The sequence below is a fragment of the Notechis scutatus genome, chromosome 5 (genome assembly GCF_049901735.1).
Source record: "Notechis scutatus isolate UNSWTSFEM ecotype Mainland chromosome 5, rNotScu1.2, whole genome shotgun sequence".
Classification (NCBI taxonomy): domain Eukaryota; kingdom Metazoa; phylum Chordata; class Lepidosauria; order Squamata; family Elapidae; genus Notechis; species Notechis scutatus.
In genome coordinates this window covers 86,479,930-86,496,359 of record NC_142013.1, presented here as the reverse complement: position 1 = coordinate 86,496,359, position 16,430 = coordinate 86,479,930, and the positions used below count along the sequence as shown (strand labels likewise).

At 36.8% G+C, this 16,430-nt stretch overlaps 2 protein-coding genes across 12 annotated transcripts in view; both read left to right on the top strand.

The window, feature by feature from the left end:
* Positions 1-16,430, top strand: part of MCF2L (MCF.2 cell line derived transforming sequence like) — a 232,368-nt gene that overhangs the window by 183,819 nt on the left and 32,119 nt on the right. The gene's annotated exons all lie outside the window — the stretch shown is intronic.
* Positions 4,510-15,037, top strand: LOC113429813 (coagulation factor VII). Its single transcript, XM_087967266.1, has 8 exons — positions 4,510-4,688; positions 6,555-6,715; positions 9,125-9,149; positions 9,818-9,931; positions 10,416-10,556; positions 11,785-11,888; positions 12,261-12,381; positions 13,569-15,037. The coding sequence occupies exons 1-8, from the start codon at positions 4,619-4,621 to the stop codon at positions 14,108-14,110; spliced, it is 1,278 nt and encodes a 425-aa protein (XP_087823392.1). The 5' UTR covers positions 4,510-4,618; the 3' UTR covers positions 14,111-15,037.

The following is a 16,430-nucleotide window of genomic DNA, read 5'->3' as shown; positions in this document are numbered from 1 at the left end:
ACTGACTTCTCCCCTTTCCCTAAAACCACTTGTTTTACAATATAAATTTGTTCTTTTGCCAAGTGTCAGGGCAGTGATGAGGTACCCAGGTAATTGACTCTTTTGGAACCAGAGAGTAAATGGATTTCAAGCTTTATTATTAACTCAACAAACTGATTTAAAAGGGTAACATAAAAAGCAAACCCAAATATCTTACATGCTGCCCAGAGCTCCTTAATAACAGCAGAGACACCCCAATGGTGACCAAATTCCAGAGTCCTCCATGCTACATCCCATGCAGAAGCTCCCAATAAACAACAACAGCCCCAAGATTTTTTATTAAGGCCTACCACCATGATTATGGTCATGAGATTACAAGACCTGGTCTTGGCTGGATGGCACATGACGGATAGGAATCGAAAGTCTTGAGACTTTCACCACAAGAAAAGTTTTGCAGCTACATGAAGATCCCCTACCCTTCTCCTGTATGCAATAACAAGAATAAAAAAACAAAACGTTAGCTCAAAATGAGCTCTAAACATCTACACTTTTATTAATAGGAGGAAGAAATCAAAATGTGTCATTAAACTCAAAATAACAGTGGTCTTCTGTATTACCACTACACTAATAGTGGTAAAAATTAATTTTTGTTTCTAGTTTTCCATGGTAAAACTTGACTAGAATACAAAGACAAGATATGCATTGCCAGTGTAAGACATTTATCAGAGTTCTAACAGCTGATCTGTAATCTACTGATGTGTGGGTGTTCAAGAGCCATCCAGCATCAATGTTTTAGCAAAATTCTACATTCATGTATTTGAAATTAAAATCTTAAAATAGATTTTGGTTATCTAACTGAATTTTTCTGTCCCGACCATTCCCAGTTTTATTATAGTCTAATACTTCAGCAAGGAATTGGTGTGGGAATCACTACACCAATTAGCTTTAAAAGAAAATCTGGATAAACATTGTGGGAGTGTATGTTGAAAAATGATTTGTAATGGAAAATAATGTCACTGTGGGGACTTTTGTGAGATGCAAATTGTATTTCTAACACATTCAAGGGGAAAATGCTGCTCAACAATAGAGGAACTAAATTAGATTAATTGGTACATATCATGTAAATATCTAACAGAACCTACAAATCAGTGTTTCTAACAAAGCTGTTTATAAATGGCAGTTATTAATGGCACTCATCACTTTCATAAACCCAGTTGGGTTCTGTCTAAACCTAGATATTGAACTTGGAAATAATAAGTTTGTTATAACTTGGTCATATTGCTTTTCTTTTGGACCACTAATATTGAGGCTTCAATTTTGGGAGAATAAGAAAAAATAATGCCTAATATGTGTGTAACTTTATGTTTAACATGTTCCTTTGTCTTCTACCAGGACTTGCATCAAAGCCAAACTAGTTATGATCTGGATTACCTGAACATTATGAGGAATTATAAAGGGACTATAGAGACAGTAGTTTTAGGCACTAAGCTAGAAACTAGGAAATTGTGAGTTCTAGTGCTGCTTTAGACATGAAAGCTGGCGGGGTGATTTTGGGCCAGTCGTACTCTCTCAACCCAACTCATCTCACAAAGTTGCTGTTTTAGGAGAAAAACAGGAGGAAAGAGTATTAGGTGTGTTCACCTCCTTGTGTTATTTATAAAAATAATAAAGACAGGATTTTTAAAAATATAAAATAATAATAATGCAGAGAATACGATTTCTCAGCCTTGACCAGGGGTGGGATTCTACCAGTCCACACCTATTCGCTAGAACCGGTTGTTAACATTCTAAGCAGTTCGGAGAACTGGTTGTTAGAAGAAATTACTGGCCTAATCCTGTAAGGAAGGCAAGAAGGAAACATTCTGGTGTTGCTTACAGAAATTGCCTCTCCGTTAACCCTTATTACATTGTTGGCAGGACTAGACTTCCTGTCTCTGGAACGTCTCTGGAGTTTTTTTCCCCTCCTTTGCTGGTACTTTGCTTGTGTGGAGTGACCATTCAAAGTGACAATGGCACTGAAAAAAGTGATTTATGATCATTTTTTACACTTACGACTGTTGCAGCATCCCCACAGTCACGAGAGGCCAGGCGAGGAGATGCATGCCTCAATGTGAGTAATGTTGAGTTGGCCATGGCCAGCCAGTCACATGACCAAGCCACACTCACCAACTAAGCCAAGCCCACAGAACTGGTTGTTAAAAAATTTGAACCCCACCCCTGGCCTTGACCAGTTGAAGATGTATAGATTTCAATTCCCAGAATTTCCCAGCCAGCCATGGAAAATTGAAGTCTATAAATTTATCAGATGCAGAAGAAGGCGGCCAAGGTTCAGAGACATGGCCACAGAAGGCCACTCAGCATTCATCCCACACTTCTGCTTTTTTTCTAAGTGAAAGATCTCCACCTCTCAAGTTTGCTTGTTTGGGGAGTGGGGGGCTACAAATAAAAAAAAACTAGAGGAGTCATTTTAATTAGGAGAACAGGTAAAGCTCAGTTCCTGGATCCCATTTAAAGGCTGTCCCACAAAATTGCTGTTTTTTAAAATGAAAAGCCATAGAACATCCAAATCATTTAAAAATAATTTATCAGATAAAATGGGGAAAAAAATACATGTTCTCCATAGGTTTCTGCTGCTATCGCTGCAACATCTCAGAGCAGGGAGAAAAAAGGCAGTATATATGAAACATTTCCCAATTTTCATAACTTTGCAAGTCAGGCTTCCTCTTTTCTATTTTGCAGAAATTCTCACATTTTGCATCATGCACATATTTTTTTCAGGAAACTATTATTGGTCTGTTTTCTATATATGATGAATATTTTCCCCATTTCAAAATGAGCAGTCTTTTCAATCTTGGCTAATAAAACACAGCATCTTTAAATTTTAAAAAGTATTATGTAATTAATTTATAAATATTAACATAGTTATACTTACTGACAGGTAATCTTATACTGACATGCTGCATTAAAGTCTTCCCTTTTTCCAAATCCTCTTTAAACTCTTAAATTGTGTTTAGCAAAAATCCAGATTGCTTTTAAAAAACAGATATTATTGTTGTATTGGAAAAGGTTCAATTTTCACATATTTGTAGACATATAATCCTTAAAATCATAAAACTATGGAATTTTTAATAGTAACCTTTTAGTATTGTCTGTCAAATTAATGAATTTCAAGGCTTAGAAATTTAATGTTTTAATATTTTAAAGTCTGCAGCATGAAAATTTTGGTTGAAATAAATTGCCACAGAACACTTCTGATATACAAAATTACTGAAATGTATGGAGGTTCTCAATTTGAAACTGGTTTCTTGTGGGTTTCAGGGCAAGGTTATTGAAATCAAGTGTTTTGCTAGTTCCCTAAGAATACTTACTGTGCCACAATCCATACCAAATTTGTTGGGCACAAGCAAGGCTGAATTACTATGCTTAATTCAGTGACAAAGCATGTTATGAAATTCAGTTGGTAGATTGATGCTTGGTTTACCAATCTGCTGTTATGATTTTACTAAGTAATTAGTCTCTCTCTCTCTTAACAACACTTCCTTGCAATACATACAGTTTCTGATTTCAAGTAATTGAACATTGTGCTTTAATTTTTGGTTTTGTCCATATTTCAGTTTCTAGTTCTCTTTTTTAGCTAGAATTTTGTTCCAAATAAGTATTTGGAAGTAAATGGTATTTACAAGTCAGAACATTTAACAAGAATTTTGTCACTAGTCAGCACTAATGTGATGTAAAAATTGGAATATGTGCTTGAAGGAAAAATACAGTGATCAACTACTTGTTCAACCATGGAACTCATTAGGTGACTCTGGACCTCTGACCTCACCAATATTTCACATGGAGGAGTTACCCACATCTGTAATATTTCAAATAATATTTCAGTCTGGAATAAGTATTCTTTATTATGCTCACTGGCCAGGCTTCTACCAGTTAATGAAGTAATTAATGTCTATTTTACATAAAATAAAAAATATTAACCAAATGAGATGTTCAAAGTGTGTTGAGTGTTATAAACTAACAAAATTGTGCCAGAGAAATAGAATTGAACATGAAATACATGCTGTACATGAAATACAACAGAACAGTGCCAGGGCCACCAAATAGGGAGTTAGGATTCTTTGTGGTTCAGAATTCCCTCTTTGGGGATATCTGCAAGTCGTAAAAGTAAAAATAAAATAAAATGGCCAAAAAAGTCAAAATGGCAGCCCCCGAGGTGTAATCAAAACATTGCTTTTTAAAATCCCTTGTAACTTTAATCCACCTCCTTTTGATCACCCTCCCCTATAAGCCCTCCAGGTTTTGCCCTTTTATCATTAAGTATGAAATCATCTAATATTCCATTGTTTCTATTTGAAATATTTCACCTGTCTATTTTGGTGGTTACAAGATATCTTACATTTGATTTTATCTGCTGGTTTATTTAAAATAAATCCTGCCTGTTTTGAATATACTGGAATTTAAAACCTGATTTTTCCATCCCCTTCTTTTGGCCTATCTGGTGTGCCAGAGCCAGTGTTAGGGTTTTGGAGCTTTCTCTTCTTCACCCCTCCTCCAACTGAAGCGTTGAAACAGAACTTTGCTCTCAGAGTCCTTGCTGAAATATCAGTACACTATTTGGACACAACATTTTGGTTTCATCATGATTTCCTGCCACTTCGGTGTTTTCCTTTGCCTTCTTATGCTTGCATCTCCCCTTGCAAGGACTTCAGGTATGACATATCTGAAAATGTTTGTTGCGATCATGAATGAAGTATTAAATGCTTTCCTTGTTTTCTATGATTCAACTTTTATGCAATAGTGGTTAATGTCTTAGAAAATCTATAGCTAAGATTTTAGTAAACCAGATTTTAATGCATCAAAAGTCAGCAATCACAATCCAATAATAAGTTTTTTAAAAAGTAGCAAGTTGAACCATTCTTGAAATAATGTTTTTGATTGTTGTATATTGGAGGTATTAGTATGAGGAAAGGCATCTGAACAGAAATGTTATACGTATTTAAAAATTTAGTATTTTGTAGTTTAGTTTTTCTGTAACCAATTTATGATTACAGAGTAATAGAGTGAACAACTTATAAGCGTGAACAAAAATCTATTTTCAGTATCCCTTTGCAAGAAGGGAATTTATAGTATACATGCTGTGCTTTTATTCTTTGCATCAAAAAAATCACGCATGCCTAGCTGTGAATTCATTGTTTCATTTTAAAATCACAAATTAAGACCATGTCCCATTCTTGATCATTTAAACTGTGTACAATATATTCAAAGTTATCCCAAAAATTTAAAGAATAATATAAGCAAAAATGAAACAAGTGTTTGGTACAGTTTTCATTTCATCTAAAATACAACTTAGTTCCCAGTTAGTAAATGTGAATACAATAAAATACTAATAACGAATTCTTTTTTAAACTGCTGTATGCTTTCCTTGAGAGATTTTAAAAATACAGCCATATTCCAATGAAGCCTAATGGTCTTTGAATCAAGGAAATAATGGAGGACATAATGGAGGATTATCAAGGGCTACTAGATTTGAAATGTCTTGATATATCAGTTACAGAGCAACCTCAATGGGGAAAGGCTATGTCACTGTCTCCTATTTATGAACACCCAAGAGGCTTCTGATTGGGCACAATGAGAAACAAAATGCTGATCTATGATGAGCTTTGGCCTAGTCCAGAGAGGTGGTTCCTTGATTCTTCAGTCCTTGAAGTAGAAAATTTAAATCATAAAATTGTGGGAGAAATATTGAAAAGACTTTTGAAATGGCTGTACAGAGGATACATGCATTCCTTTTAATATCTAATGTTTCTACAGAATAAATAATAGCTTCACTAAATCCAAGAGGAATTTCAATTTGTATTTCTTGGACACTTCTGAAGCAAATTGTTTTGAAATATGATGCAAGATAATTGGCTCAGTCGTATGAAAAGAGAGAGAAGCTTCCTGTTTTAAAAGAGATTGCCTACACTGAGATTGCCTAAAAGCTGATCTAACTCTATGCTCTTCAGTCCACTTCATAAGATCAAGGAAAAGCTGACCATCCCAACAAGAAAGGTTCTTTTTAGATGAGAATTACTGCTAGACCAGGGCTGTCAAATTCCAGGGCCGGATGCATCACGCACTAGTCACGCCCAGTTTAATGAAGGGGGGAAAGTCCTGATACGTCACACGACGCTGCCAGGAAGATGTGAGTTTGACACCCCTGGTCTAGAGCTAATCACAACGACTACCATCCTCACCGTCATTTAATCTGATTTGTGATGGTAGCTATGTGTTGTACAGTATAATTTTACTATTAAAAAGTAGACAGAAGACAGGGGTCATGGAGATTGCTACTGCCTTCAGGTGAAATGGAGATTAACAAGGGAAAATGATGCAGACAGGCAGCATTAGGGGACCCTGAGTTGAGCTAGCATTAAAAGGATGTGAATATCTCACGCTAAATGTTGAATTTTTTTTCAGATGGGAACCATTTTTCAGTGCCCACTGAAACTTAAGATAGGGTATGTGATTTCTGGCAGGATGGTGTTTCACTTCAGTCGGATGATTATAGCTGGCTCATTGTTTCTGTTCTTAAGTTTTTTTAAGGAACAAGGAAGCCAGCAACATCTTACAAAGAGCTAGGCGAGCCAATTCTTTCTTAGAGGAGCTTAAAGCAGGATCAATTGAGCGGGAATGCCTAGAAGAGAAATGTTCATGGGAGGAAGCAAGAGAAATCTTCCAAGATGATTTGAGGACTGTAAGTAACAAACTATTATGGATAAATAGACTTCTGCTGACCTATTATTGTTTCCAATGAACTTTCAGTTTCAGTGATACTTACCTATCTGAAGTGTTAGCAGTTGATAACTTGATAATAAGCCTGTTATTGTTATAAAGAGTAAATGAGCCAAAAAATAGAACATACTAGGAATACTGTTAAAAACATTCCATTCAGAATACTAAATGAGCACTACAAACCATGGCATATTATTATAAAAGTTCTCACAAAGAAGTCCTAAACCAGTCGTCATATCTCACATAGCCAAACAGCAGCTATATGAAATCTAAACTGGGCTATCCTATCACACTTTGCAATAATTCATTCGTGATGGCATCAAAGGGTGGGAAAAGCTGGATCACCCTAAATTGTGATCTCTTAAATTACATGCTTCTTTCTTCCAAATATGTTTTTTTGGTTCCTTATGTATATCCCTAATGAAGTTCTCACCTTCTTTGTCATGTTGGCCAACAGGCAACAAATCTTTGGTCTATAACCTCCTTATCCCACCAAACTTGCCCTTCTTCTGGGTCATATCTTAATTCATGCCCAGAAAAGGAAATATGCAGAAAAGGAAGAAGGTAGAACTTCTATTGGCAAAGTACTTCTGAATATTATACAGGCAGATTATTTTTAAATACATACTTTTAGGGTAGGCTCAGGGAAGAACCATTAAAAAAAAAATCGAAAGTATCAGGAGAATCCAAAGCCTGAACCAGTATCTGCATACAGCTTATTGAAATTTGCTCTCAAAGCAAATTTTAATAAGACAGACTAAAGGCCGTTCCATGTTCAAAGTTGTTTGTTTGTTTATATTTCGTATTTCTTAACCACCCATCCCACTCAGAAAGGGTCTCAATGATGCCAAGTAATAACCCCTGTATGATATCACAACAAAGTCGGACTTCAAACATTCACTGAAAATTAGAATGATTCATTCTGGCTATGTTTTCAGTCCAGAAGCAATGATAATTCTCCAAGAAGCTGCAGATTGGGAGCTACAATTGTTCCATCTCACCCTTCTTCCTGCTTTTCTTATTTTCTTCCTGAACCAAAGCTTCCCTGTTTGTCAAATTCTGACACTTTGTTTTGATGAAGGCGTGGGCTACCAACTGTGTCGTGGATTTGGCTGAAAATTGGCTGAATAGAGCACTGACTGGTTCAAACAAGCAAATAACACTTGGGCAGAGGCCCAGTGTTGTTGAAGCCAGTGCTGTTTGAGTCCAGAGGAGCCTAGGATCTCCTAGTTACCTTCTTCAGAAGGGGAAAAAAACAGTTGTTTAGATTATGTTAAGAGAAAGGTCCAAGTCACCTAAAGTAATCTATAGTACCATGGAGGTAAAGCAGGTTTAAAGAATTTTAATGAAATAAATTATACTTGAACAAGAACTAGATAGCATTCCTTCCCCACCCTGATTTATGCTTATTCTCCCTCAACACCACCACTACTTTCATTTCAAAACTTTTCATTTCAAATCTTAAAATTAAACACTCATTTACACACAAGTTATTGTTTTTCAAACCTTAAAATTTAAACCATAGCTTGCATTCATCTAACCGAGAAAATATATTATCTGCACTTGCACTCAAACCAAAATGACAAATTTAGAATTGCCAACTTGATTGTTTTTAATTCTGGGTTGTTGTGAAAGGAAACACAAAATGATATTTTGTTAATTCATGTGTACAGTAATGGCACAATCTGTGTTATAGGTAGTTGTAATTCCATCAGCTATGTATATGCTACATAAGTATACATGTATGGGTATGAAGCAAACACATATCAATTTATTTTCATGTGCCGTATCTGGTGCAACATCATATTGAACTGTTAGGATATTTTGAGGCCCTTTTACTAGACTAGCTTTAGAGAAAAATCTCTCTTCCTAGATGCTGTTAAGCTACAACTCCCAGCTTTCTCTTTACAGGTATTGACCATATAGAATACAGATCATGGGAGCTAAAGCCAACTTAAGCAAAACAATACAATGCCTTTGCTTTTAATTTACTTGTGGCTAATTTGTTGAATACATGTCAAGGATCCCCAAAACATTTCTAACTAATAATAAACCTAGAAATGTTTTAAGAGCTAAACTTTATTATGAGAATTAGTGATGAAAGAATTCCTGTCTCCGTACGTTAGAAGCTGAAGCTGATAGCTTAGAAATCTCCTTGTTTCTGTGTTGGCAAATTTTCTCCGGATTGATCACTCCCAGTTATTTTGGATTACTCTACACATCACAGATAGCATAGCTAAAACTAAGCTTCATAGGAATTGTAGTGCAGAACACTTAGGGAATACTAGTTTGGTGAGGATCGATCTAGGTATTACTGTGAAAAAAAATAACAATGTTGAATAATTTGCTTTATATTTTTCCTTCTTCCTAGAAAGAATTCTGGGCAATCTATATAGGTAAGGGTTATTCATTTGAACACCAATTAGCCAATTCTGCCATGAATGCCTTCCTGAAATGTGTGCTAATGTGGAATCCACATTACATATCTGATATTAATACAGTTGAGAAAGTCCAGAAATATTTCACAAGAAGAGTTCTCCACTCCTCTACTCATTGTAGAATATCTTATGCCACCAGAATTGAAATTCTAGACCTAGAAATCTAGAACTACGCCGCCTTTGGTCCGATCTAAGTATAGTATATAAAATCATACATTGCAATGTCCTACCTGTCAATGAATACTTCAGTTTCAACCATAACAACACAAGAGCACACAATAGATACAAACTCAAGGTAAACCGCACCAAACTTGATTGCAGGAAATACGACTTCAGCAACAGAGTGGTCAATGTCTGGAATACTCTACCTGACTCTGTGGTTTCTTCCCCAAACCCCAAAAACTTTAATCTTAGACTTTCTACTATTGACCTCACCCCTTTCCTAAGAGGTCTGTAGGGGGCATGCATAAGCGCACCAACATGCCTACCGTCCCTGTCCTATTGTTTCTTTTTGTTTTTCTTATATGTATCCATTTCATGAATTCATAACTATGTTTATACTTATACCTGTTATCTTATAACCACTTGACAAAATAAAATAAATAAATAAATAAAAATTTTCACAGATCCTGATCAGTGTGACTCCAACCCTTGCCAGAATGGTGGGACCTGTATTGATAGGCCTCAAGACTACTTTTGCATTTGTCCTCCAGAACATGAAGGCAGAAATTGTGAAATAGGTAAATCTTTATTAACTAGATAAAAAATAACATAAGTGTTCTGCCCCTAAAAATTGGCCATCATTCCATATTCTCTCAGCCATTCATTAAAAAATCCAGATATCAGACTATTTTAAAACTGCAGTGGGTAATATCCAGGTTTTGAGACTTGAAGTGTCTTTTTTCATATCACCACGATCTTCAGATCAATATACTTTTGAGTCCTATTGGAGACCTGTGCTTATGCAGTTTTGGACCTGTGCACTCCAAACCAAAGGTGATGCAAACTCATTAGCAAGCAGTATCCTTCCTTCTAAGGGAGCTATATGAATACCAATCCCAATTAATTCTGTCCTCCATTCTTCCTGAGAATCTAGAACATGGAAGCTCCTCTTCCAGAATCTGAAGCCTTCTTAGCCTTCTTTGCCAGTGGCAATGCCACCGCACAACACTTTCCTATCCAAACTGGGAAAATGTTAATTCATGTCTTCTTCTCTATATTTAGGACCAGAAACCAAGCTGAAATGCTTTTTTAAAAATGGCAATTGTGAGCAGTTTTGTGTAGATTCCCCAACCACATTAAGACAGTGCTCTTGTGCAGAGGGATACAGGCTAGCAAGTGACCAAGTATCCTGCATTGCAGAAGGTAAGAATGAGCCATCACACCAATGTGTGGTCATGATATTCCTTTCCAGATAGATGCCAGAGTATAGACCAGTGTTTCTGAACCTTGGCAACATTGGGAGTTGAACTCCATACACCTTAAATTTACTAAGGTGGAGAAACACTGGCATAGCTGGATGCCTTTTTACTATTAATTGACATACAATGAACTGGTCCAAATGCTAGAATGAATTATAAAAGTAGTCAGCCTTCCAGCCTGTTCTAATTTTATCAGTCTCTGTATTGAAATACTGATGTCAAGGTGGAAAGCAGGGACAGCCTGTTGAGCTGACATTCAAACCCTTGGCCAGTGCTCACAGTTAGGACATCTACTTGCACTGGGAGGGAAATGCCTCATGCCATGTCATGCTGGCATTCTTCATGGCTTCAGGTGGGCATCTTTCACCAACCAGGAGATGCCAGGGATTAAGTTGTGCTTCTGCATGCATGAGGCAAAATCAGGTGGAAAGGGTGGTGGTGGGTAAGAATAAGATCTTTCTACAATGAAAACAGCTGTCTTTTAAACAAAAGCATGATGCCTTCTTGGTGTCCAATCCTAAAGGGCCATAAATAGTTGAATCCCTATGAGACAGGCATTGCTTTATTGGAAACAATTTGACCTTGTCCTCAATTGTAGGAGCCAGTAGCATTGCTGGGAATTGCAATTCAATTCCCCCTCTACAAGAAAGAGCCTTGTTTGGGGAAGTTCATATCTCAGGGGGTTGTTTCACTTTCAGACATTGTCATCTAACCTGGAAATCTCAAAACTGTTTCAGAAGTAGGAAAAGGAGAAATTTACTATTGGCCTACCGTTAATTTTTATAATTACCGAAGTATATTTCACGTTGATTTTTCATTTGACAGAAAAGAAAAGATAGCAATTCACACGTGAACATAGTTGGACACTCTTTAAGAACATGAAACTATAGAAGATGAACAGCAAATAGATGTTATTATTATAAGTGAAATACTGCAGTATTTATGTCAAGTGGGGCTTCAAAATTAGAACTTTCGCTATGTGTTTGTGTGGGTGCCTATGTGTATATGCCTATTTGTGTGTGTATGAATGTATATGGGTAAATGCCTGTGTGAATAAGTCTGCACGTTTTGACTTTAAAAAGCATTCACAGTACTATAGTTCAAAATCTTACTGATTAGCTTGAAAATATTTAATATGGTTTTGAAATACTGTTCTGACTATAATATTACAGTTGATTATCCCTGTGGGAAAATACCTGTTCTGGCAAAAAGGCCAAATCAGCAAGGAAGAATCATAGGTGGTTATGACTGTCCTCCAGGCGAATGTCCGTGGCAAGTAAGTATTTGTCAGAATTTAATGCACACTTTAAATTCAAATTAGTTGAATCACTCACATTTGTATAGGCATCCACCCCGTTTCTTTGTATTTTGCAAGGTACATTAAGAGAATGTACATCAAATCGCTATTGTCTATAGTGCACAAAAACAGATTTACAAATTACTGAAGCGATGCAGAACGTTGTGATAGATAAGAGGCCTTTGCTTCTCCTGCCTTTTCTCCCATTACCCCCTTTTTGAGTGTAGTCCTGGGTCAAACAAAATTAAATGCAGCCCTTAACCCAAAAATGCTTGTCCATCTGTGCTCTGGTCTGGATTACTGCTTCATAACATGCAAGCAAATCATGCAATTTGATTATCAAATATTTAGGCGCTCATAACAGAAAATGGAAATGAAAAATGTGGAGGTGTTCTGGTTGCTCCATCCTGGATCATTTCAGCAGCTCACTGCTTTTCTCGTGTCCGCAAAGAAAATCTCAGGATAAGGCTTGGTAAGATGGTTTTTGTTAACTTTCTAAAACTCTGTGAAATTGAGGAGGGAAAAATCACTGCAGCACACAGGAAGATCTATCCCATTAATGTCACCTATATCTTTAAATATCTATTTTCACATCAATTGCTCCTGCACAAGTGGCCATCAACATGAACTATTTAGCACTATATGACTTATTTGAACCGTTTCTATTCTGAAATAAAAAAGCATTCCAAAATAAGGAACAATGGGAACCTGAAACAATGCTCCTTTTCTCCCTTGTTCTTCATCCTGGGGTTACAAACATAAGTAGGATGGTACCCCTTTCAAAGCACGACCTACAATGCAATCTCTGGAAAACTGGCGAGGAAGTTTTTAAAATAAATATTAAATATTATGATTACGATTCATTGCATAGTTAGCCAGATATTTAGATTAGATTTAGCATTTTTGTCCACCTACCAAGTCCTTCCCAAGAACCTGGGATAGGCAGGATGTGAATGTTTGATTGTGCTAAAGGTATCATCGCAGAATGTAAGTTATTCTGAGTAAAGCTGCCTTTTGCAATTGACTGGTGGTGACTTTTCAGTGCTGATGGTGTTCAAGTGATGCTCCCGATGTTTTGGGATTGCATTCAAGGTGCCTTATAACAATAATGATAAAAACCTTAAGTCCCATGATATGAGAGCAGCAGCTACTGTAAGTATATATTTTCCAGCCAAAGTCAGACAGATGTAGTGTAAGCATAGCAAAGCAGCAATGGATTCATTTGAGCACACACTGCAAACAGTAACTAAAGTACCAATTTGTTTCAAGGTCAAGGCAAAACTTTGGAACATGGGTATGTCTCAAACTTGGCACACTTGAAACAGCCATTTTGAGCTAAGCAAAGTTTTGTGTTTGAAATGTTCTGCACAGTTCTCAAAAAATGAGTCCTCAAAATCAGATTTTATATTCCAGAAAGAATATCCTGATTCAGTAAATACTATCAGCAACAGTAATCCAGTACGATAAAAGGATGATTTAAAAAACTTTCCATGGAAAGAGAGAAATAAAGAAATAAAAATATTTCTATTGTAAAAGAGCAAAAAAATAAATAAAACTTTTTGTATTCATTAACTTCCAGAAGATGAAGAGATTAATTAGGCCTTGTGCCTCGTGAAAAGGTTGTTATCTTCTAAATAAATCAATTATTGCTTTTTTCAGGTGAATACCAAATTAACCATAGAGATGAAGGTGAACAAGAAAGACGAGTTGATGAATTAATAATCCATGAAAAGTATTCTTTCAAAACCGTTGACAATGACATCGCCTTGCTACGATTATCAGCCCCAGTCAATTTCTCTGAGTATGTGGTACCCATCTGCTTGCCACCTCCTCGATTTACAGCAGACATATTAAACTATGTTGAATTCTCCACAGTGAGTGGGTGGGGGCGTCTCTTGGAAGGCGGATCTACTTCAGCACTTCTTATGCGAGTGGAAGTCCCCAAAATACACAAAAAGGAATGTGTTTGGCACACTAAATTCAATATTACAGACAACATGTTCTGTGCAGGTTATCTCGATGGGAGTAAAGATTCTTGTGAAGGTGACAGTGGTGGACCTCATGTAACTGAATACAAAAATACTTGGTATCTAACGGGACTTGTGAGCTGGGGTAAAGGGTGTGCTGCAATAGGAACATATGGAGTTTATACAAAAGTTATAAAATATCATCAGTGGCTAAATAACCATATGGATTCCTAATACATATTGCTTCCAAATTTCCCTTTCTTTGCCCAAATCCATAATATTTAATGTTTGAATTTAGCTTATAACTGGCTTATATATTTTAAATTAGATTCTACATTTTAAATCTGTAGTAAAACTTCAATTTAATTAACTGCCATTAAATAATTTGAATGCTAAGCACTTTCATCCATTCACAATACAGTGGTACTGTACTCCCTACTCAATTATTTCAAAACTTGTTAAATTTAGTACTCGACACATTTTGTCACAAAAATGTCCCAGTACTTGTGGTTTGTTTGTGCTATGTGCTATGATAAGAAAAGGGGGAAGGATACGGAGAACAGATAGGAAGTCAGCCATACTGGGAAGGTTGCTTCAAAAGAAACAGGGGACGGTTGCAGAAGGTGGACAGAAAGTTGGTCATTCTGGGAAGGACACTGACATAAGAAAAGGGACAGACAGGAAGTCCTTCCTGGCCAAACTAGGGTCACTTGATAAATCACATGGTTTATTTGGTTCTCATCATTTTTACTACTCGTTGTAGCTCCAAGAACCAATTAATGACAAGTAATGAGGCACCACTGTAATGGACCAATCCCTTGGATTTAGACAAGGCATTTGAATTTATTTGAAATATTTCTTTATTCACATTATTTGAACATGATGTAGCTACCCAAATAACCTGATCATGCCATTTGCATAATGCTGTCAATACACAAATTATATCCATTAGAGATGTTCTGAAATAATGGATATTTTATTGCTATATCGCTGATTAAATTGAGTTTATACTTTATTGATTTCTTAAATTAGCTAATAAAAACATTTAAAATAAATTAACTTCTGGCGTGATAGGGACTCTTGTGTGTAATTTCATAAAATATCATGGAAAATATTTTGTTTAAGAGCTGGAAAGCATAATTAAACATTTGGTTCATTGTGTTTCTGATTGCTCTGGATATTTTCATATGTGGAGGTTTTTCGGGGGAGAAGTCATCTGTGTTTCTACTGGCTTGGCCCATTTTGTATCAAGTGTCACAATTTTGCCCACAAAAAATACAACAGCTGTCAGTCAAATATAGCCCCCTTGGATGTCTGACTGTTTGGAGATTCGTAGTTTAATAAATGAAACACACACTAGATTTTGAAAAGCTTCTCAAGACTGCAAAACTGGATAAAGGGAGAGCTTCTAATCTACCACATAAGCTAAATGTTCTGATTGAATTAGAACGTTATTTGAAATATTAGGAGTTTATAAAACTTAGAATCATGTTTGATTCTACAGATCTGATGCTTCTGCTACTATAATTACCAATCTCAGCACCATATCTATACAGCAGAATTTTGTAGTAACCGTATAACAGAGTTGGAAGGGACTTTGGAGGTCTTCTAGTTCAACCCCAGCTCAAGTAGGAAACCCTATACTACCCCAGACAAATGGCTGCCCAGTCTCTTTTTAAAAACCTTCAGTAATGGAGGGCCGACACTTCTGGAGGCAAGCCATTCAACGGATTGTCTTGCCCTCTCTTCTGAATACTTAGGCCAATTAACCCTGGAGAAGGTCAAATCAATAATTAGAGAGAACCAGGGACATTGATCAGCAAAATGTTATCACCGTGTGCCTCTGGTGACATTGCCAAATGTTAAACAGTCCTTTACTGCAGAGTATCTATCCCGGGGTGGGCAATTCATTTTCCCAAGGGGGCTACCTGAGAAACTGGAACTGTTGTGGCAGGCCGAACCAATGTAATCTGATTTGATGTCCTCAAACTCCATCACCTCAATTCCTGCCACAACAGTTCCAGTTTCTCAGGTAGCCCCCTTGGGAAAATGAATGTTCCAAGCAAGGCAGAGCACTGCACAGGCTCAGAAAAGCGCTTTCTCTCCTTGCCTTCCTGCAGCCACCAACCGACTGAAGGAGCCGACTTGGCTTCCTCTCCTTCCCCCTGTGGTGGTCTTATTTACACTTGATTTTTAATTTTCAGTTGACCTTATACAGTCCGGACAGGGACAGACAAAGGGCCAGATGTGGTTCGGAGCCGTAAAATGCCCAGGTCTGGATCTAATCCTAAGCAAACATAGATGGGCCTTTTCCACAACCTGCTTTGATGTCCTTCTCTTAGCTCAGCTGCCAGGAAGATTTCACGGGACTCCTTATTTGCAGAGACTTTGCCCCTGTGGATCCAGAGAGTAGAAACTCTCACTCATCTCCTCATAGGGTGTCCTTTCTATGATGCCCCAAGATGTGTTTTAATCACATCAATCATTTCCAAATAAGGCTGCAGAGATAAATGTTATGTTTATTATATTTCAAGGGTAACCTCACACTCACATA